At 39.3% G+C, this 24,500-nt stretch overlaps 1 protein-coding gene across 2 annotated transcripts in view; it reads right to left on the bottom strand.

The window, feature by feature from the left end:
- Window positions 1-24,500, bottom strand: part of grik4 (glutamate receptor, ionotropic, kainate 4) — a 1,090,788-nt gene that overhangs the window by 472,568 nt on the left and 593,720 nt on the right. For both annotated transcript variants that reach the window (XM_062060216.1, XM_062060217.1), the window contains one exon: window positions 23,922-24,086. In XM_062060216.1, the coding sequence (XP_061916200.1) occupies window positions 23,922-24,086 (165 nt within the window). The remainder of the gene's footprint in view (window positions 1-23,921; window positions 24,087-24,500) is intronic.

Raw genomic sequence — 24,500 nt, 5'->3', positions numbered from 1 at the left:
ATGTTATCATGCTAAAACCATGCTAAAAAAATCATGATTTTTTTATTCTTGGCGCCATCTTGGTAGTATGCTTACATTTTTTATATAGCATGCTGATGTAAGAAGGCTAACGTTTTGGAGTTGAATTTCCTCTCTATATATATATACAGTCGTGATCAAAAGTTTACATACACTTGTAAAGAACATAATGTCATGGCTGTGTTGAGTTTCCAATAATTTCTACAACTCTTATTTTTTTGTGATAGCGTGATTGGAGCACATACTTGCTGGTCACAAAAAACATTCATGAAGTTTGGTTCTTTTGTGAATTTATTATGGGTCTACTGAAAATGTGACCAAACCTATTGGGTCAAAAGTATACATACAGCAATGTCAATATTTGGTTACATGTCCCTTGGCAAGTTTCATTTGACATGACATAGACAAAGATACGACTTTCTGTAGGAAAGTTCTGTGGTCAGATGAAATGATTGATGACGATGATTGAGCTGTTTGGTCACAATACCCAGCAATATGTTTGGAGGAGAAAAGGTGAGGCCTTTAATCCCAGGAACACCATCCCTACCGTTAAGCATGGTGGTGGTAGTATTTTGCTCTGGGCCTGTTTTGCTGCCAATGGAACTGGAACTTTACAGAGAGTAAATAGGACAATGAAAAAGCAGGATTACCTCTAAATTCTTCAGGACAACCTAAAATCATCAGCCCGGAGGTTGGGTCTTGGGCGCAGTTGGGTGTTCCAACAGGACAATGACCACAAACACACGTCAAAAGAGGTAAAATAATGTATAATTCAGGCTAGAATTAAGGTTTTAGAATGGCCTTCCCAAAGTCCTGACTTAAACGTGTGGACAATGCTGAAGAAACAAGTCCATGTCAGACAAACCAACAAATTTAGCTGAACTGCACCAATTTTGTCAAGAGGAGTGGTCAAAAATTCAAGCAGAAGCTTGCCAGAAGCTTGTGGATGTCTACCAAAAGTGCCTTATTGCAGTGAAACTTGCCAAGGGACATGTAAGCAAATATTAACATTGCTGTATGTATACTTTTGACCCAGCAGATTTGGTCACATTTTCAGTAAACCCATAATAAATTCGTAAAATAACCAAAATTCATGAATGTATTTTGTGACCAACAAGTATGTGCTCCAATCACTCTATCACAAAAAAATAAGAGTTGTAGAACTTATTGGAAACTCAACACAGCCATGACATTATGTTCTTTACAAGTGTATGTCAACTTTTGACCACAACTCTATATATAATCAGCATATATTCTGCATTAAAAATAAAGACCGAGACAAAAAATGCATCGCTTAACAGACGCAATCCACTTTGCACACGTTTAGTAGATCAGCATTGCAAGTGCTATCCATAAAGTTTGCACGTGTTTTAGTGCTGTAAAAAGCAGGAATGGACAGTGATAACATTTTGCAGGTTAATTTGCCACAATTCCTGAACAACTTTTACGCTGCATGCACACACAATTTATTTGCTTTACCCTTGGGGATAAATACAAATAAAAAAAAAGAATGCGGTGAATGGGATTTTTACTTGCGTACACAGACCATATACTTTAATCCCCTACACCGGAAAACAGACATGTCCTGCCGGTTTTTAAAATCCCTGGTTTCCAATTAAAGTTATATGACCAATCAAGCAAGACGGACACAAAAAGAAAACTGATGTACGTGTCAACCTGTGTGTGTGTGTGTAACATGACGTTGGTTACTGGTGCCGGCGTGAAGCATCAACCAGTGCATCCAAAGGCAGTGAATCGAATGATTAATAAGTAATCCCTTAGTCACCCCTGAGGACTGCAAAGTCTTGCACACGTGCACATTTGCAGTGAATGCCCATACGCACCTTTCTCTCCCCCACCTGTTTTCATGGCTTCAGCAGATTATGAGGCTGAGGGATGTGACTGTGAAGCAACATGCACATACATTTCCATTCACAGGGTGGAAGGTGTCTCCATGCGTGTCCACTTTATTAACTTCGTCCTTTGACTGTCCATCACCACGCTGAACAAATTACATTAAAAGAAAGCCACCGGGTGAGGCGGGAGTCCGTTTCTTCACGCTCGACATTGATTTCCCGCTGATCAATAGATCAGAGTTATTGGAAGCTTGAAATGTTTAGTTGGTTGTAATGAGTTGGACTACAGCCGGGACACAGCAACTAGCAACTTTAGCACCGCCCTAATGGCTCCTTGGACCTCTTTCAGAGATGTGCGAAAATGGAAAAAGATGAAGGAAAAAAACATATTTTTTGTTTTAATATAGTTTCTGTAGGAGAAAAAACATGACACACACCTTCCTAATTGTTATAAAGCCCACTGTTTATGTTATACATGCTTCACTGATGAGAGTATTTGGCAAGCACTGTTTTGTCCTTCTAATTTCAGCGATTCTTGAACTCATCAGTTTGTTTACATGTACAAATTTCTCCGATGCTGCCACAGAAAGACGTGTTTTATGCCACTCCTTCTTTGTCTCATTTTGTACACCAAACATTTTATACTGTGTGTGAATGCACAAAAGTGAGCTTTGTTGATTTCATTGATTTTGACCACCATGAATTGATTAACGTGGACCCGCGACTTAAACACGTTGAAAAACTTATTCGGGTGTTACCATTTAGTGGTCAATTGTACGGAATATGTAGTGTACTTTGCAATTTACTAATAAAAGTTTCAATCAATCAATCACTCAATTTAGTGCTTATCAGGCATATTTGGTCAATCCATGACTGCAAGCTAATCGATGCTAACATGCTAGCTGTATGTACATTTTGCATCATTTGTTGCTAAATTTGAGCTCATTTAACATCCTTTACTTGTATCCTCTTTGTATATAATTTACTTTTGCATGTCTCATGACATATTATCTGTATGTAATATTGGCTGCATTTCAGATAGTTGTATGTGTGCCATGTTGTTCCAGACCACAGCAAACATTACCTAGCTTGCCAAAGATTGTAATAAATATATTAGAAGAAGACAGCCTGCCGTGTCCTTTAACTTGGACACACACATCTATACCTTTGACCATTAAAAGCCAGTAATTTCCAGGAGTTATCTCGCTTTCTGAGTAGCCTCTGATTTACTATTGGTTTCTAATGTTGTAAAAATGTGTAGAATAAATATTACATTTCAACATTTCTGTCAACGAAGATTTGCTTCAGCCTGTGACAAATAGTCATTTTGATAGTAGGCTATTATTACAAATATAGACACGTCATGTGTTGCCTTCATTATAACACTTATATCAGGCTTTTCATTTTTTGCAGCTCCAGACCAATTAGTGTTTTGTATTTTTGGTCCAATATGGCTCTTTCAACGTTTTGGGTTGCCGACCTCTGGACTAGAGCAATGATTGGCAGGTTTGCTATCTACTTGAGAAAGGTTTCGGAGAGAAGAAACGAAACAGAAACAGAAACACAAGGCTGAGCAAAAACATGCTGAGCTTATTAATATTTCTTAAAAATCCCATATAGGGCTTGAAAGTGACATAGTAAATGCAATGTATTGTGGGTCTTGCAGGCCTCTGGATAGCTTATATTCATGTCTGAATGCAAGATTTTGTCCTAAAGTTTTCTTCAAAACAAGTTCAAAATATGGCGCAAAGGTGTGGTATCTTTAACTGCCACAATTGATGTCATGATCGCTTCAGGGGAGAAAAACGATTTGGTGAGTTTTTTCTCCTTTCTAGCATGAAAGCAAAGCCAAGGAATTTGGGTTAGTGAGCTAATAAAGAAACGCCAAATGGCCTGGATAGCAGCCGTGAGACGATCAAACATCACTTTTAAGGCCATCACCTGGTACATGTTAGTGTGTGTAGCCTGCAAGTTTAAATCAAAGCCTGTTTTATTCTGTTGCACACGTACCATTTAGTAGGCTGTTTGTGTTAGCCGAGCTAGCTACGGGCGACAAACAACATACAGTATTTTGGGAAAAAAACATGAGGTCTGTTTATATTTTCCGAGAAGTAACAACATCATAAAACCCTCAAATCCAGACTCCAAACATCCCAGAACAAGCTAGTCAGGTTACTTCTAGACCTCCACCCCAGATCCCATCTCACTCCTACCCACTTCTCCAAAGTGGGCTGGCTCAGGGTGGAGGACAGAGTAAAACAACTTGCACTGAGCCTTGTCTATAAAATTTGCAACACCTCCCTGATACCGAAATACATGTCAAACTACTTCCAGAACGTAAATGACCGCCATAACCACAACACCAGGGGGAAATCAACAAACCACGTCAAACCCAGATTCCGATCTAACAAAGGTCTTAACTCATTCTCCTTCTATGCCACATCAATATGGAATGCACTCCCAACAGGTATAAAAGAAAGTGCATCTCTATCCTCCTTCAAAACCGCACTAAAAGAACACCTCCAGGCAACTACAACCCTAACCTAACCCCTGCCCCCACCACATCCCACCTCCCCGGATTGTAAATAATCAAATATATGTACTTGTATAATTTGTATGATGACTGTAGTATGCTGATAGTATATATTTGTACCATGAATTGATTAACGTGGACCCAGACTTAAACAAGTTGAAAAACTTATGTGGGTGTTACCATTTAGTGGTCAATTGTACGGAATATGTACTGTACTGTGCAATCTACTAATAAAAGCTTCAATCAATCAATCAAAAACCTTGGGTGCTCAATGTTGCGCCATTTTATGTGTCACTTGTGCGGTTATGACAATAAAAAATATTGGATCCTTTCATATAATGTATTCTCTTCCTTTGCAATCTACTAATAAAAGTTTCAATCAATAAATCAATCAAAGTAATTATAATTTTTTATGTCAGTAAAATTGCCATGAAAGCGCTAAAACATACCCGTGTAGTGAGTTTACATTGTTCACCCAAGGAACTTTAGTTATTAGAGCGTTCCAGTCGGGTGTTTTTTGCACGGGACACATTTCTGGCGTTGTTTTTGCACTAGTGAGCATCTGAACCTGTTATGAACCTGTCTGTTACTGCATTATACAGTATATATACACCGTAGTTTTCGGACTATAAGGCGCACTTAAAATCATTTAAATTTCTCAAAACTCCACATTGCGCCTTATAACCCGGTGCGCCTAATGTACAGAATAATTTTGGTTGTGCTTACCGACCTCAAAGCTATTTTATTTGGTATATGGTGTAATGATAAGTGTGACCAGTAGATGGTAGTCGCACATAAGAGGTATGTGTCAACTGCAATATGACTCAAGTAAACAACACCAACATGTTATATATTCCATTGAAAATATAGAACATTACACCCGGCGCTCAAAAATCTATCAAAATGTTTTAGTACGACTTTGGTAAGTTATGAAGCCGCAACGCTTAAAGGATTGTACTATGCTTCAACATAGGAGTATTACTATGGTGTGTAAAGCAAGTCATTAAAAACCTTTAAAAGTGCAGATTCAGTACTGTGCAAAGCCTTGTATCCAGACTGAAATGGATCTAAAGTGCTATTTTCATCTAAAAAAGGCTGCAGTTGCGCTAAAACACATTTCTCCAGAATTTTTGACACAAAAGGTAATTTAGAAATGGGCCGATAATTTGACAAACATGTCGGATCTAGACCTGTTTTTTTAATCAAAGGCTCGACAACAGCTCTTTTACAAAAACAGGGGACACAGCCAGAAATCAAGCTGCTGTTGATGATGTCCCTAACAGACAAGTCAATAGTGTCCCAGATTTCTTTAAAAAAGCGAGGGGGGACTGGGTCTGTGGGACAGGACGAGGGTTTCAGTTTGTGGACTATTCCTGTAAGCTCAGGCATGGACACAGGCTCAAAGTGACTAAACACAGCCGAGCACTGAGTGGCCACATTAAAACTCAATGGAGAGCGAGAAAGATTTGCCCGAATAAAAGCAACCTTATCGTTAAAAAAGGAGAGACATTTTTCACAAGTTTCACTTGTCATCTCCAGTAAAGTGGCTGGATTCGGATTAAGAACATAACTAATAGTATTAAAAAGAACACGTGGCTTGCTGATACTATTTAAAATTAAGTCTGACAGATATTTTGTTTTCTCAGCTTTAACCACACTTTGATAGTTCTGATAGAATGATAAATGACACAATATGTTACTGCATAGGTCAGCAGACTATTTAAGAGCCTTTGTTAACTTATTTACTACTAAAAGACAAATTGTCTTGCATGTTCACTATTTTATTTAAGGACAATCTTGCAATAAGAAACATATGTTTAATGTACCCTAAGATGTGTTGTTAAGATAAAGACAATAAAGCATTTTTTTTGTGGTCCCCTTTTATTTAGAAAAGTATGGAAAAGTACCGAAAAGCATCGAAATAATTTTGGTACCGGTACCAAAATATTGGTATCGGGACAACACTAGCACCCAGTACCCATTGAGAATAGAGCTAGCTTGACCACCACGCATATTTAATGGCCAGGATGTGACGTCAGCAAAAATCCAAGCAATACACACCAGTTAACATTTCAATTTGAAAATAAGGGAAACCTTTTGGAAAATAAGGGCAAATGAGGGTAAAAAAGAGGGACTTTTTTTGTTACCAGCAACCCATCAGGCTGCAGGATATGTTACGTAAATGTTTTCCGTAAATGTTTGTGTCGCGCTGTAGTCAAGAGTCTAAGCTTGTCATGTCTTTCTCGCAGGTAATTTCCCAAAGAGGCATCCATTTAGGACATAAATACACACGGAAGTCAAACGTGGTTGGGGGAGGGTGCGTGAGACTTTTTAGATCAGGTAGCACTCCCATCGTGATATTTCCCATCTAACTGTGGCCGCTCATCCATCCCTAATCCAATTTCTCTCTCTAATTGCATACACTGTGACACACAAAACATTTGCAAAGTGTGCAACAGACAATCTTAGCACACCAACCTGCTTTATCAAAAAAAAAAAAAACCTTGAGTCGACAAGACGAACCACACATTTAGGAAGGTTCTCAGGATGTTAAAGACCTACTGAAATGACATTTTCTTATTTAAACGGGTGTAGCAGATCCATTCTATGTGTCATACTTGATCATTTCGTGATATTGCCATATTTTTGCTGAAAGGATTTAGTAGAGAACATCTACGATAAAGTTTGCAACTTTTGGTCGCTAATAAAAAAAAGCCTTGCCTGTACCGGAAGTAGCGTGACGTCACAGGTTGAAAGGCTCCTCACATTTCCCCATTGTTTACACCAGCAGCGAGAGCGATTCGGACCGAGAAAGCGACGATTACCCCATTAATTTGAGCCAGGATGAAAGATTCGTGGATGAGGACGTGAGAGTGAAGGACTAGAGTGCAGTGCAGGACAGATCTTTTTTCGCTCTGACCGTAACTTAGGTACAAGCTGGCTCATTGGATTCCACACTTTCTCCTTTTTCTATTGTGGATCACAGATTTGTATTTTAAACCACCTCGGATACTATATCCTCTTGAAAATGAGAGTCGAGAACGCGAAATGGACATTCACAGTGACTTTTATCTCCACGACAATACATCGGCGAAGCACTTTAGCTACGGAGCTAACGTGATAGCATCGTGCTTAACTGCATATAGAAACAGACAAAATAAGCCCCTGACTGGAAGGATAGACAGAAGATCAACAATTCTATTAAACCATGGACCTGTAACTACACGGTTAATGCTTTCCAGCCTGGCGAAGCCTAGTAATGCTGTTGCTAACAACGCCATTGAAGCTAACTTAGCTACGGGACCTCGACAGAGCTATGCTAAAAACATTAGCTATCCACCTACGGCAGCTCTCATCTGCTCATCAACACTCGTGCTCACCTGCGTTCCAGCGATCGATGGCGCGACGATCCGATCATCGATGCGGTCGGCGGCCCGGAGACGGAGGAAGTCAAGGTGAGGACAGCGGCGCAGCGGCGGGCGTTGTAGCTTTCGACGACACCCCGGCCGCCATCAGAGTCGGCAAGAAACATATATTTCCCCAAAGTTACGTACGTGACATGCACATAGCGACACGCACGTAGGGGCAAGCGATCAAATGTTTGGAAGCCAAAGCTGTAGTTACGGTAGCGCGTCTGCTATCCAACTCAAAGTCCTCCTGGTTTTGTTGCTGCAGCCAGCCGCTAATACACCGATCCCACCTACAGCTTTCTTCTTTGCAGTCTCCATTGTTAACTGAACAAATTGCAAAAGATTCACCAACACAGATGTCCAGAATACTGTGGAATTTTGCGATGAAAACAGAGCTGTTTGTATTGGGATACAATGGTGTCCCAATACTTCCGCTTCAACCATTGACGTCACGTGCAAACGTCATCATACATAGACGTTTTCAGCCGGAAGTTTCCCGGGAAATTTAAAATTGCACTTTATAAGTTAACCCGGCCGTATTGGCATGTGTTGCAATGTTAAGATTTCATCATTGATATATAAACTATCAGACTGCGTGGTCGGTAGTAGTGGGTTTCAGTAGGCCTTTAAAGGATGGCTGTGTTATCTACTAGTCTAGTCTACTAGTACTTTCTTGTTTTTATTTGCACATTTGTGTTACTCATACGAATACCTTAAAAACAGGGCAGGTTGAGCCCAATTTATAGTATACTCTGGACTGAAGCTGTGTGCCTTCATTGTTTTTGTAGCTGTTGTTTTGAGGCATGTTTAAAAAAAAAAAAAAAAGCACTGTGTGAAAGTCAAAGTATAGTATTTCCCATAGTTGTAGTGGGTATCAGGATTATTTCAGGGAGAGCATGTCCCACATTTCAAGCTGCTGTTTTGAGGCATGTTAAAAAAAAAAAAGCACTTTGTGACTTTAATAATAAATATGGCAGTGCCATGTTGGCACTTCTTTCCATAACTTGAGTTGATTTATTTTGGAAAACCTTGTTATATTGTTTAATGCATCCAGCGGGGCATCACAACAAAATTAGGCATAATAATATGTTAATTCCACGACTGTATATATCGGTATCGGTAATTAAGAGTTGGACAATACCGGAATATCGGATATCGGCAAAAAAGCCATTATCGGACATCCCTAGTTTCTATTAATGGTGCCATTGAAGCTCTGTCAGTGAAAGAAGCAATGGAACCATGTGGAAAATCCATCCACACAAAAGCAGTCATAGCAGATTACAGCGAGTACATAATGCTTACGTCCAAGTCAGATGCTATCAATTTCAGATAGTTTTGGAGTAAGGTCAAACATTTACATACACTTCTAAAGAACATAATAACATGGCTGTCTTGAGTTTTCAATCATTTCTACAACTCTTATTTGTTTGTGATAGAGTGATTGGAGCACATACTTGTTGGTCACAAAAAACATTCATGAAGTTTGGTTCTTTTATGAATTTATTATGGGTCTACTGAAAATGTGAGCAAATCTGCTGGGTCAAAAGTATACATACAGCAATGTTAATATTTGGTTACATGTCCCTTGGCAAGTTTCACTGCAAAAAGGCGCTTTTGGTAGCCATCCACAAGCTTCTGCTTGAATTTTGGACCACTCCTCTCGACAAAATTGGTGCAGTTCAGCTAAATTTGTTGGTTTTCTGACATGGACTTGTTTCTTCAGCATTGTCCACACGTTTAAGTCAAGACTTTGGGAAGGCCATTTTTAAAACCTGAATTCTAGCCTGATTTAGCCATTCTTTTACCACTTGGGGTCATTGTCCTGTTGGAATACCCAACCGCACCCAAGACCCAACCTCCGGGCTGATGATTTTAGGTTGTCCTGAAGAATTTGGAGGTAATCCTCCTTTTTCATTGTCCCATTTACTTTCTGTAAAGCACCAGTTCCATTGGCAGCAAAACAGGCCCAGAGCATAATACTACCACAACCATGCTTGACGGTAGGCCTGGTGTTCCTGGGATTAAAGGCCTCACCTTTTCTCATCCAAACATATTGCTGGGTATTGTGGCCAAACAGCTCAATTTTTGTTTCATCTGACATCACATGGACAAAGATAAGACCTTCTGGAGGAAAGTTCTGTGGTAAATAAATGGCTAAATCAGGCTAGAATTAAGGTTTTAGGGTGGCCTTCCCAAAGTCCTGACTTAAACGTGTGGACAATGCTGAAGAAACAAGTCCATGTCAGAAAACCAACACATTTAGCTGAACTGCACCAATTTTGTCAAGAGGAGTGGTCAAAAATTCAACCAGAAGCCAAATATTAACATTGCTGTATGTATACTTTTGACCCAGCAGATTTGCTCACATTTTCAGTAGACCCATAATAAATTCATAACAGAACCAAACTTCATGAATGTTTTTTTGTGACCAACAAGTATGTGCTCCAATCACTCTATCACAAAAAAATAAGAGTTGTAGAAATTATTGGAAACTCAATACAGCCATGACATTATGTTCTTTACAAGTGTTCGTCAACTTTTGACCATGACTGTATATACAAACATGGAGAATTGCAGTGGTAGCTCATCTATTTTATTGTAGATGTAAAAATTACGAGGAACCATGAATTTGTATGTCATGTTACATTCCGATGTCACTTTGACTATACGTGACAGGGTCTTACCTGGGCTGATTGTGTTTCTTCATTTTGAAGGAGCAATGGCACATTTTGAGCACAGAAAAATATTTTTTGCAAAAACATATATTATATTTTGAAAACAAATTCAACTCAAGCGAAAAAAAATATTCTTTGAGCAAATATACATTTATTTAGTGCTTAATAAATGGGTTTGAATGTTTGCTATTTTCTATATTAACATGCGTTCTAGTCGGACCTACAGCAACGTCAAAATAGGTGGGGGGTGGTAGAGGTTATGTTGCATTGGGTTTATTTTTTTCGTTTTTTTTTTAATATGATAGCTATAAAAAACGACGTTAATGTAAATCTAAATACATTTTCTGTGAAACTTTATTATTGAGGTTGTCTAATCAAATTAAGAGTTTATGACATAACCCGGGGCGGTATAGCTCGGTTGGTAGAGTGGCCGTGCCAGCAACTTGAGGGTTCCAGGTTCGATCCCCGCTTCCGCCATCCTAGTCACTGCCGTTGTGTTCTTGGGCAAGACACTTTACCCACCTGCTCCCAGTGCCACCCACACTGGTTTAAATGTAACTTAGATATTGGGTAACTTAGATATTACATTAACTATGTAAAGGTGCTTTGAGTCACTAGAGAAAAGCGCTGTATAAATATAATTAACACAATCCAACAGCCCCTGCAAAAAATGGTAAATGGTTTAATCCACACCTGGTATGGTGGTCTGTCACTGCCCGATTTACTGAAACGCCCAATCTTTTTGCGCACGCGCCATAAGTCATTAAAATTGATAAAACCAATATAATGTACTGTACATCAAAATATAAACTATACAGAAAGAAGAAAAAATAATTGTTATCTTAGCTTTTCTGTTAGAGGTATCAAAACAAATAGCTTTTAGCATTATACCGGGTATACGTCATCATTAAAGAATACATTTAATTTTTGCAACACGTGAAGGGTGTCGCGGCGCGTGCGCAATCCCTCATGCCATCTGCAGCAAGCGCCGCCGGCAGCTGCTCGCTCTTCCCGCACCGCGTCAACGCGCCTGCACGGCTGCAGGCAATGAACAATCAGCGCACCTGGGTCTGATGAGGGCAGACGACATAAAGACAAGCGGACCCGAAGATCCAGTGCCGGAACGTAGTTCACTCCTCTGGCTTCCCTCCTCGTACCTGGTCTCTGTGCTTTCCATCTGCCCGTGTCTTATATGTCCTTTGTGTTCCCTGCAGTATCCCCTCCATATCCAGTGATCGAGCTGTGCGCCTCGCTTCTTTGGACTGCTTTCATCGATCCTCCACCCCCGCTCGGACACGGACCTCGACGCCTCTCTCCAGCCCCCGACCTCTCGCTTGCCCACGGACTGTCTTCTTGCCTTGCCCCTCTGGTTTTTTGGACGATTCATCCAACACGGACGAACAACACCCACTGGTAACATTTACATTGTTAATTCTTCACATCGTCTTGCACCACACACTCTTAGTAGCACACACACCCCAACACATAATCAAGTTCAATAAACCTGTTGAACTTATCCCTGTCGCTGTGTGGTCTCCTTCCCCCGCCGTACGTAACAAAGGGCTAATAAAAAAACAAGCTGCGGGCCAAAAAAGGCCCCCGGGCTGCACTTTGTTCACCCCTGCCATAACTAAATAGGCTTCCATTTTACGCTAATATAAATGCTAATTTCTTGGGAAAGGAGTTATGCTGTTCAAATACTTTAAATGCACATACTTTTTTGTTTTTGTAATATTTTTTTATGACCTAAAGCCATAAGGCTGGGAAGTTATTATGTTTGTGTATGCTCGTAACGAATGTGGTGTTCCAAAACCTCTCAGTCCCAGGGCCTCGCATAAGGTTAAGGCAACCCTGACTTTGGCTAAGCAGTATGCACATTATTTATAACAATTTGAACAGTTTATGCAACTGTATGACCCGCAGCCCCACTTCATATACAGTATAATAGGTTTGTATGCAAATGGTATCTCAACTCAAAATTCAGCAAGCATCCTATTATATAATTTTAAAGGACAATATTACAAAACACAAAACCAGTGAAGTTGTCACGTTGTGTAAATGGTAAATAAAAACAGAATACTATGATTTGCTAATCCTTTTCAACCTATATTCAATTGAACAGACTGCAAAGACAAGATACTTAATGTTCAAACTGGAAAACTTTGTTATTTTTTTGCAAATATTAGCTCATTTGGAATTTGAAGCCTGAAACATGTTTCAAACAAGCTGGCACAAGTGGCAAAAGACTGGGAAAGTTGAGGAATGCTCATCAAACACAGATGAAGGTGCCATGATTGGGTATAAAAGCAGCTTCCATGAAATGCTCAGTCATTCACAAACAAGGATGGGCCGAGGGTCACCACTTTGTCAACAAATGCCTGAGCAAATTGTTTAAGAACAACATTTCTCAACCAGCTATTGAAAGGAATTTAGGGATTTCACCATCTACGGTCCGTAATATCATCAATAGGTTCAGAGAATCTGGAGAAATCACTGCACGTAAGCAGCAAGGCTGAAAACCAACACTGAGTGACCTTCGATCCCTCAGGCGGCATCAAAAACCGACATCAGTGTGTAAAGGATATCACCATATGGGCTCAGGAACACCTCAGAAAACCACTGTCAATAACTACAGTTTGTTGCTACATCTGTTAGTACAAGTTAAAAGTATCCTATGCAAAGTGAAAGCCATTTATCAACAACACCCAGAAATGTTTCGCTGGGCCCGAGCTCATCTAAAATGGACAGATGCAAAGTGGAAAAGTGTTCTGTGGTCTGACGAGTCCACATTTCAAATTGTTTTTGGAAACTGTGGACGTCGTGTCCTCCGGAACAAAGTGGAAAAGAACCATTCGGATTGTTCTAGGCGCAAAGTTGAAAACCCAGAATCTGTGATGGTATAGGGGTGTATTAGTGCCCAATGCATGGGTAACTTACACATCTGTGAAGGCACCATTATTGCTGAAAGGTACATACAGGTTTTGAAACAACATATGTTGCCATCCAAGCAACGTTATCATGGACGCCCCTGCTTATTTCAGCAAGACAATGCCAAGCTACGTGTTACAACAGTGTGGCTTCATAGTAAAAGAGTGCGGGTACTAGACTGGCCTGCCTGTAGTCGAGACCTGTCTCCCATTGAAAATGTGTGGCGCATTATGAAGCCTAAAATACCACAACGGAGACCCCCGGACTGTTGAACAACTTAAGCTGTACATCAAGCAAGAATGGGAAAGAATTACACCTGAAAAGCTTCGAAAACGTGTCTCCTCAGTTCCCAAACGTTTACTGAGTGTTGTTGAAAGGAAAGGCCATGTAACACAGTGGTGAACATGCCCTTTCCCAACTACTTTGGCACGTGTTGCAGCCATGAAATTAAGTTAATTATTATTTGCAAAAACAAATGAAGTTTTTCAGTTCGAACATTAAGTATCTTGTCTTTGCAGTGTGTTCAATTGAATCTAAGTTGAAAAGGATTTGCAAATCATTGTATTCTGTTTTTATTTAGAAATTACACAACATGCCAACTTCACTGCTTTTGGGTTTTGTAAATACATGAAACGTAGATATACTTTAAAGCAGAGGTTTTTAAAAGGGAGTCCACGGAAGCACCACAGGGGAGTTGTGAATGATTTTGTTGATTAGACTTTTAAAAATATGTTTTAGTATTCCAAAAAAAATTGTCTTTAATACACAGGAATACTGATCCAACACACTGTAGTAAATATGAAAATGGAGGCAGAAGACCTATCTTTCACTTAGCAATGCACATATTCACCAACACACAAAGGGCTCTTTCAAGCCGTGCACAGCTTAATTCACCTGTCCCTTTAACGAGGAGGACTGGCCCCTGTTGCTGCTGTGCCAATCCCAAGACTCTGTCAAGTTTCCCGTGATTGGCCAAGAACCCATTCTGAGCCAGCAGCTAGTTTAGTGTTTGCAGGGGAAATGTTCTTTTGTTTTGTAACATGACAAAAAAACACAAGCAGAAGAGATAAGCCAACTTGGGCCGCAGCTATTAATTATTTTAGTAAACGACTAATCGAGCGATTAGTTTATTCTATTCATCGAGCAATCGGATAAAACATACTTCATAGCCTCAATGTGAAAACTATTTTTCTGCATGATTGTCAATATTTTATTTTTAATAAAAGCAGATCATTAACATTGAAATTGCACTTTATTCATTTATTCATTTATCCATTCAACACTGCAAAAAGTCAATGTTCAAAAACAAGGAAAAAAAATACAAAAATTAGGGGTATTTTATTTGAACTAAGCAAAATTATCTGCCAATAGAACAAGAAAATTCTGCTTGTCAAGACTTTCCAAAACAAGTCAAATTAGCTAACCTCAATGAACCCAAAAATACCTTAAAATATGTATTTGCTCACTAACAAGTGCACTTTTCATGGTAGAAAAAAAAAGAGACATTTTTGCTCAATATGTTGAAAAATATTCTTAAATTAAGTAAAAGCTAGTGCCATTATCTTGACATAATTATATGCGCTCGGCATCATGATTTTCTTTTTCATGCTTGAAGTGAGAAATTATTACTTTGAAAAATCAGTTTTATACATGTGAGTGTTGATGACACAGCTTTGCAACAGTTGATATTCTAGTTTCAAGCATGTTTTACTCAATATAGGTCAGGGGTGTCCAAAGTGCCATTTGCGGCCCGCAGGTAATTTTTTAACGGCACATTCTAAAAATACGATGAAAAAAAAATAAAAAACATAAAAAGTGGTATAAAAGAGCAAACAGGTGAAATGTAACAAGAAAATGTTGCATTATTTACTCTAATAACACAAAGCTGCCATGCAGGCTGTTTCTTTCTTTAAAAAATAATAATGAATCAAAATCAATGTCATTAATAATTATTGACCTATTCAAGGCTCCATTGACTTCACATTAAATATTCCACTTTGAGATATTTTGGGGGGAAAATGTTGCATATTTTTTGGTTGCCATTTAAAAAACAAAGTTTTTTAAAGAAGGGCCTAATGAACAAACAAAAAACATAAACAACAATACAACTTATAATTGACAGATAGATCTGAAGTTGATCTTGAGACTATTGTGGTAAAAGTAAAAAAAAATGTTGGATTTATTTTTTTAAACTTTACTGAGCAGTACCCTTTTGGATCCCCAATCATTTTTGTGGGCTTTTTTTTTTTTAAGTGTCATTGCTCAAACAAATAATGAATTAAAATCAATGTTGTTATGAGTTATTGACCTTTTTAAGACTCCAATTATTATATAATCTGAAATATTCCACTTTAAAATTTTATTGGGGGAAAATATTGCATATTTTGTGTTTTTTTCCGTAAAAAAACACAGTTTTCCTTGACAAAAATGGCATACAACTTAAATCTTTAAAAGTGTTACATTGACAGATAGACCTAATGTTGATCTAGAGATTTAAACCTTGAATAATAATAATAATAATAATAATAATAATACTAAATAATGACACATTTGTAATGTTTTTTTTGACAAAAACCTTTTGGGGTCCCCGGGATCAAGTCTGAGTGGAGGCCTAAATGTATCTTTTTTATACATATATTGTATTGGTTTTTAAAATAGAAAATATCAAAATGGCCCCCGCTTGCTTTGATTTTTCAGTGGGCGGCCCTCAGTGGAAAAAGTTTGGACACCCCTAAAATAGGTCAGAAAATCTCAGCTAGAAGCTGTAATATCTTACTGAGATAATTTAGGAGCAAAACCCTTAAAACAAGTAAAACACTCTAACATAAAATCTGCTTAGTGAGAATAATTATCTTATCAGACAGAAAATAAGCAAATATCACACTTATTTGAGATATGTAATCTTACTTCGTTTTCAGTTTTTGCAGTGAAAGATTATTAGTTGTAGCTCTTTCCTAATCAAATTAAATAATTGTTGCGGCCCTCAAGCCAACCCTCTACTTCAGGAACCACAGATAGGACATGGCGGATATGACCCCATAACGGCACTCGACTTCCGCTCAAAACTTGGGAGACAAACATTTTTGCAGAAAATTCCTACAAAAATTGTGCTCCTTCCTTAAAAGGAGCTTGGATTGCTGTAAACACATCGGCAGATTGTAGCATCGACATTCTCACCTTGATAGCCCGCGTACAACACCGGGGTGCAAACTTGTGATTTACCTAGACAAGGCATTCATCAAGGCACCCCTTTAAGTCTTCTCCTTTTTTGGCATTTACAATTTGTTTTCATAGTGTGATTCGTGTATCTAAGGTGTCGTTGTAGTAGGGCTGGGCGATATATCGATTTACTCGATATATCGTGGGTTTGTCTCTGTGCGATATAGAAAATGACTATATCGTGATATTTGAGTATACGTTCTCACGCAGTTGTTTTTAGCTGTGGGCATTACACTACAGGCTCTTCTCACTCTTTGTGGTCTCTCCTTCTCACAGAGACATAAAACAGGCTCTTACATACGTATACGCCCTCGCGGATCAGAGAGGTAGCGGCATGGGTAACGTTAGCTATGGTGCGAGTGGTAATTCGAGAGAAAGAAGGTGCAAATCTGGTAACAAATGAAGGAAGAATTAATTCCCAAGAATATCGTCTGGCGGTGGTTTGGCTTCAAGCGGGAAGATGTTGAACAGACAAACGTAATTTGGCAAGTGTGGGGCCAAAGCGTTGCTACAAAAAGTAGCATTACTGCTAATATGTAGGATCATTTGAAAAGTCACCCGCTAGAGAATGAAGAGTGTTTGAAACTCCGCATGTCAACATCTCTGTTCGGTGCCACACCAACAAAATGCCGAAGCAACCATTATACACCGTATGAAAAAAATAGTCAACAACAGAAGGAGATAACGTCCGCAGGAACCTACCACACAAATGAAGGAAGAATTAATTCCCAAGAAAAACAGCATCGTCTGGCGGTGGTTTGGCTTCAAGCGGGAAGATGTTGAACGGACAAACGTAATTTGGCAAGTGTGGGACATACACTATTTGATTTCCTATCATGCAGCTCATTTTTGTTTGACAGTTATTAAAATATCTTGTGTGACATCAGGCACAAAAGTGCACTTTATTTGTTTTAAACTATTGTAGCTGCGTTCTGTACAAAAAGTGCACTTTAATTTAGTGTTGTTTTGATATGTCATCTTAGTGACATGCACAAAAGTGCACTCATAGCTTGTTTTAAAATGTCTCTGACAATCTTGCACTTTCTGTTTTGGAAATGACATGAATGTTTGTGCCACTGCTTAATAACTGTTTAATAAATACAGTTTTGGTCAATTGACTTAGTTGTGATTTCCCTCTCTGCATGAAAGTTTAAAATGAGCATATATTAATGCAGTATGAACAAGAATGTTTTAATGTAGACACATAGAATCATCATACTGGTGTGATTATATGCATCAAGTGATCATTCAAGGCTAAGGTAAAATATCGAGATATATATCGTGTATCGTGACATGGCCTAAAAATATTGAGATATTAAAAAAGGCAATATCGCCCAGCCCTAAGTTGTAGTCATTTGTTCGACTTCTTTAGTTGTACTAGTGGTGTTCCTCAAGGTTCCATTTTAGGTCCTCTCTTTTTCACCATACTGTAGGGCAGGGCTCTTCAACTACATAACGGAGAGGACCACAGTTTCAAGAGCCCAAGGTCTCAGGGGCCGAACATAAAAATGTGGATGTTTTCTTAGAAAGTGCCTCCGCAGGTTATATTCCTTTGAGACTGTGTTTACTCATTTACAAAGTAAACACATCAGCTTTCCCACTGCACTGCCAATAAATTCGTTATTCTGCCCTCACTACGTGTTTTCAGCGTGTGCAGCGAGACAGATAGTTAACAGCATGTCGACAGAAGCTGTTGGTTGATGACTGGTTTTCTTCCTTTTGAATTATTTTTCTCTCTCGGTTTAGTTTGTTTATAAGTTTTCCTTTAATTGGGTTTGTGAGATTAAAAATCAACATTACACAAGTATAACGACCATTGTGTATTTTGCATGAATTAAACAGAACATTTAGCATTAATACAGAGAGCAAACATTGCACACGTGGTTTAACACAATTGAACCTTAGGTGTTGCTTTATCGCCCTCTGCTGGTCAAATACAGCGCTACATGTATTTAAACAGTTTTAAACAGCACGACTACAGATACAGAAGACATCACAAAGTTAGCAATTTCAATAAATTCATACTTTGTTGTTAAAAGTCAGATTTTTGCGATTTATTTTGAATATTTTCAGGGTCTTCTACTCACCCACTACTGCTTCATTGTGACAAATATGCTTTGCTGTTTCCCCCTTCGGGGTGGCAGGAGTACTGCATACATAAGCTACCCTGTTTGAATGGTTTCATCAAGCCTATTTGGGTGTTGTTTGGCGGGCCGCCATTTGAATAGGACTGCTGTAGGGGCTATTCAACTGGTGACATCTGAGTTCAGTTCAAAAAAATTTGTGAGGCACTCACAGTTTTGCAGCAAGTCTTGAAAAACAGCAGCGCACTCATGTAATTCTAACACAAAATAAATATACCAAAATGTCTACTGTAGAGGACGTTGAATCTCCGGAATATATCCAATAAGATTAATAGTGAGAGGAAAAGTCCGGCCCCCTGGTCCTTAGCTTTCTAAACATATGGTCTCCGAAACATTTCAGTTGAACGTCCCCCTGCTTGAAGGACCTTAAATCCAATTTTATGCAAAATATATACCGTATTTTAAGGACCATAAGGCGCACCAGATTATAAGGCGCACTGCCGATGAGCGGGTCTAGTCAGGTCTATTTCCATACAAAAGGCGCACCGGATTATAGGGCGCATTAAAGGTGTCATATTATTTTTTTTCTAAATGTAAAATACTTCCTTGTGGTCTACATAACATGTAATGGTGGTTCTTTGGTCAAAATGTTGCATGGATGATGTTTTACAGATCATCTTCAAGCCGCTTTCTGACAGTCGCTTCAGGATGCGCCGTTTTGTGGGCGGTCTTATTTACGTGGCTCACCTTCGACAGCGTCTTCTCCCCGTCATCTTTGTTGTAGCGGTGTAGCGTGCAAAGACGGGAGTGGAAGAAGTGTCAAAAGATGGCGCTAACTGTTTTAATGACATTCAGACTTTACTTCAATCAATAACGGAGCAGCATCTCCTCATCTGGAAACAACAGGGCCGAAAATGTGTCCCGTGAAAAACCGTCCGACCGGAACTCTCTAATAACTAAAGTTCCTTGGGTGAATAATGTAAACTCACTACACCGGTATGTTTTAGCGCTTTCATGGCGAGTTTACTGACATATAAAAGTAAGAACTTTACACTACTTTATATTAGAAATGGCAATAGTGGAGGATGAATGTCCCATAACAAGAAGATTGAAAAAAATAAGAAGATTATCGACTACGGTGTCGGCACAGACTACAAAGGCAGATGCACACACATTTTCAGGACTTATGCAGATCCTAAATACAGATCAGTAGGTACCAGAAGGTAAGAAAAGTTGCTCTTGCATAATATTGCGAAACGAAACACCAGATAATATGTGTTACCTTATACACACACCATAATAATACTCCTATGTTGAAGCACAGTACAATCCATCAAGCGGTGTGGCTTCATAGCTTACCAAAGTCGTACTAATGTCACACCGCGGTGAGGGATGTCTTGTCTTGGTTTTTTCTGTCTTGTGATTTGCATGTTTTAGTTTGAAAAGTAACTCTCCTCTCGTTTCAGGTCACTTGCCCTTCCTTTTGTGTCATCAGTCTGATGTCATCCCTGTTCCCTGATTGTTTCCACCTGTTCCCTATTACCCTCATGTGTCTCATAAGCCCACTCCTCCCTTTGTTCTGTGCCAGATTGTCTCGTTTATTCGTGCTCTCTAGCATCCATGTCCATGCCTTGCCTTGTCTCGTGCTTATGTTCCTTGATCCTGAATCCCTTCGTTGCTATTTTGAGTTTTCCTTTCTTCCTCCTCAGCAGAGTGATTTTTTGTTATTTAGTTTATTCAGCCAAAGTGGTGAGTTATCAGTTATTTTTAATTATTTCCTCAAATTTTTGAGTGACAATTTTTGTTCAACTTTATTAGGTTAGATAGTGTAGAATTTTTCATAGCTGTTGTTTCTTCCTCCTGTTGGAGCATTTTTTGTTAATACATTTTATAGCATATACGGCGCCAATTATAGTTCGTCTTTGCTTTTGTGTTTTCCTCCGTTCGGAGTGATTTTCGGTTGTTCCTATTTTTTGGAACCTTTTTCGCCGATTAGTTTTTTTTTTGTTAATATAGATATAGTAATTCCTTGACTTTGGAGGTGAAAGGAAGCTGTCAAAATAAAAGCCTGTCAAAGTTCCCTACTCTGCATCTGAGTCCTATCCTTTTTACCAAGCCTGACAACTAAAACATTTTGATAGCTTTTTGAGCGCCGTGTGTAATGTTCTCCATTTTCGATGGAACATTTAACATTTTGGTGTTGTTTACTTGAGTCATATTGCAGTCTACACGTATCTCTTATGTGTGACTGCCATCATATTGCAGTCTATGTGTATCTCTTATGTGTGACTGCCATCATACTGCAGTCTACACGTATCTCTCATGTGTGACAGCCATCATATTGCAGTCTACACGTATCTCTTACGTGTGACTGCCATCATATTGCAGTCTACACGTATCTCTCATGTGTGACTGCCATCATATTGCAGTCTACACGTATCTCTTATGTTTGACTGCCATCATATTGCAGTCGACACGTATCTCTTATGTGTGACTGCCATCATATTGCAGTCTACACGTATCTCTTATGTGTGACTGCCATCATATTGCAGTCTACACGTATCTCTTATGTGTGACTGCCATCGTATTGCAGTCTACACATATCTCTTATGTGTGACTGCCATCATATTGCAGTCTACACGTATCTCTTATGTGTGACTGCCATCATATTGCAGTCTACACGTATCTCTCATGTGTGACTGCCATGTTATTGCAGTCTACACGTATCTCTTATGTGTGACTGCCATCATATTGCAGTCTACAAGTATCTCTTGTGTGACTGCCATCATATTGCAGTCTACACGTATCTCTTATGTTTGACTGCCATCATATTGCAGTCGACACGTATCTCTTATGTGTGACTGCCATCATATTGCAGTCTACACGTATCTCTTATGTGTGACTGCCATCATATTGCAGTCTACACGTATCTCTTATGCGTGACTGCCATCGTATTGCAGTCTACACGTATCTCTTATGTGTGACTGCCATCATATTGCAGTCTACACGTATCTCTCATGTGTGACTGCCATCATACTGCAGTCTACACGTATCTCTTATGTGTGACTGCCATCATATTGCAGTATACACGTATCTCTTATGCGTGACTGCCATCGTATTGCAGTCGACACGTATCTCTTATGTGTGACTGCCATCATATTGCAGTCTACACGTATCTCTTATGTGTGACTGCCATCATATTGCAGTCTACACGTATCTCTTATGCGTGACTGCCATCATATTGCAGTCTACACGTATCTCTTATGTGTGACTGCCATCATATTGCAGTCTACACGTATCTCTTATGTGTGACTGCCATCATATTGCAGTCTACACGTATCTCTTATGTGTAACTGCCATCATATTGCAGTCTACATGTATCTCTTACGTGTGACTGCCATCATATTGCAGTCTACAAGTATCTCTTGTGTGACTGCCATCATATTGCAGTCTACACGTATCTCTCATGTGTGACTGCCATCATATTGCAGTCTACACGTATCTCTTATGTGTGACTGCCATCATATTGCAGTCTACAAGTATCTCTTGTGTGACTGCCATCATATTGCAGTCTACACGTATCTCTTATGTTTGACTGCCATCATATTGCAGTCGACACGTATCTCTTATGTGTGACTGCCATCATATTGCAGTCTACACTTATCTCTTATGTGTGACTGCCATCATATTGCAGTCTACACGTATCTCTTATGCGTGACTGCCATCATATTGCAGTCTACACGTATCTCTTATGTGTGACTGCCATCATACTGCAGTCTACAAGTATCTCTTGTGTGACTGCCATCATATTGCAGTCTACACATATCTCTTATGTTTGACTGCCATCATATTGCAGTCGACACGTATCTCTTATGTGTGACTGCCATCATATTGCAGTCTACACGTATCTCTTATGTGTGACTGCCATCATATTGCAGTCTACACATATCTCTTATGCGTGACTGCCATCATATTGCAGTCGACACGTATCTCTTATGTGTGACTGCCATCATATTGCAGTCTACACGTATCTCTTATGTGTGACTGCCATCATATTGCAGTCTACATGTATCTCTTATGCGTGACTGCCATCGTATTGCAGTCTACACATATCTCTTATGTGTGACTGCCATCATACTGCAGTCTACAAGTATCTCTTGTGTGACTGCCATCATATTGCAGTCTACACATATCTCTTATGTTTGACTGCCATCATATTGCAGTCGACACGTATCTCTTATGTGTGACTGCCATCATATTGCAGTCTACACGTATCTCTTATGTGTGACTGCCATCATATTGCAGTCTACACGTATCTCTTATGCGTGACTGCCATCGTATTGCAGTCTACACGTATCTCTTATGTGTGACTGCCATCATATTGCAGTCTACAAGTATCTCTTGTGTGACTGCCATCATATTGCAGTATACACGTATCTCTTATGTTTGACTGCCATCATATTGCAGTCGACACGTATCTCTTATGTGTGACTGCCATCATATTGCAGTCTACACGTATCTCTTATGTGTGACTGCCATCATATTGCAGTCTACATGTATCTCTTATGCGTGACTGCCATCGTATTGCAGTCTACACATATCTCTTATGTGTGACTGCCATCATATTGCAGTCTACACGTATCTCTTATGTGTGATTGCCATCATATTGCAGTCTACACATATCTCTCATGTGTGACTGCCATGTTATTGCAGTCTACACGTATCTCTTATGTGTGACTGCCATCATATTGCAGTCTACGTGTATCTCTTATGTGTGACTGCCATCATACTGCAGTCTACACGTATATCTTATGTGTGACTGCTGGTCACACTTATTATTTCACCATGTACTAAACAAAATAGCTTCGAGGTCGGTAAGCACAACCAAAAATATTCCGTATAATAGGCGCACCGGGTTATAAGGCGCACTGTTGAGTTTTGAGAAAATTAAAGGATTTTAAGTGCGCCTTATCGTCCGAAAAGTACGGTAGGTAGGGGGTCCCCACGCCATATCTCTATCAGTTTGGGGGTCCTTGGCCTTCCTCAGCCTGGAAAACATTGAAGACCCCTGCTAACTATGAAGTCTATTGACATTCACTTTTTATAACATAGTATTCCCCTTTGACAAGATATACTGTAATAAAAAAAATGGTTGCTGAAGTGTTGAATGGATAAAATACTTAATCTCAGTAACTCACTTGTTTCTCCCATCTCATATTCGCTGTCTCTGAGCAGCTCAAATATGTCCACCTCCAGCTTGCCCGTGGTGGAGCGATTGCTGCTCCGGTTGATGTTGTCTTTGGCCAGTGTGATGGCCAGACGCTCTCCTCTGCTGCACTCCATAGGGTCGTCAAGGATGGCAGCTGCGCAGAAAGAAATAACATAGGGGTTCCAATGAATATGCCTTGAGTGAACGCGACAAAGACAAGTGGTCAATATCCTCCGGTCGGTCGGAATAGCTTTTGTATTTAATGAATGTCTTGGCCAGAATTACAAGTCTTCTAGTGCCACGCTTATGAGACCCTTTAAGTGCACCACCAGTCCTTCAGTGGCACATTTTGTGCATGTTTTTTTTTTCTTTTTCTTTTCCTGATAAAGCTTGTTTTATACCCTTTTAATGCAAATATCTGATTAAAAAACTGTCAGAGTAGAAGCTTAAAAAAAACAACTGCAACTACTGCGCCATAATTTGTTAGGTGAACTTTTAAGTACACAAGAGCTTTAAATAGTGATGAAAAAAAAAGTTACACACTGCAAAAAAGAGCTGACAAAAGATA

Source organism: Entelurus aequoreus, linkage group LG10 (genome assembly GCF_033978785.1).
Source record: "Entelurus aequoreus isolate RoL-2023_Sb linkage group LG10, RoL_Eaeq_v1.1, whole genome shotgun sequence".
Taxonomy (NCBI): Eukaryota; Metazoa; Chordata; class Actinopteri; order Syngnathiformes; family Syngnathidae; genus Entelurus; species Entelurus aequoreus.
This window is presented reverse-complemented; position numbering and strand designations above follow the sequence as displayed.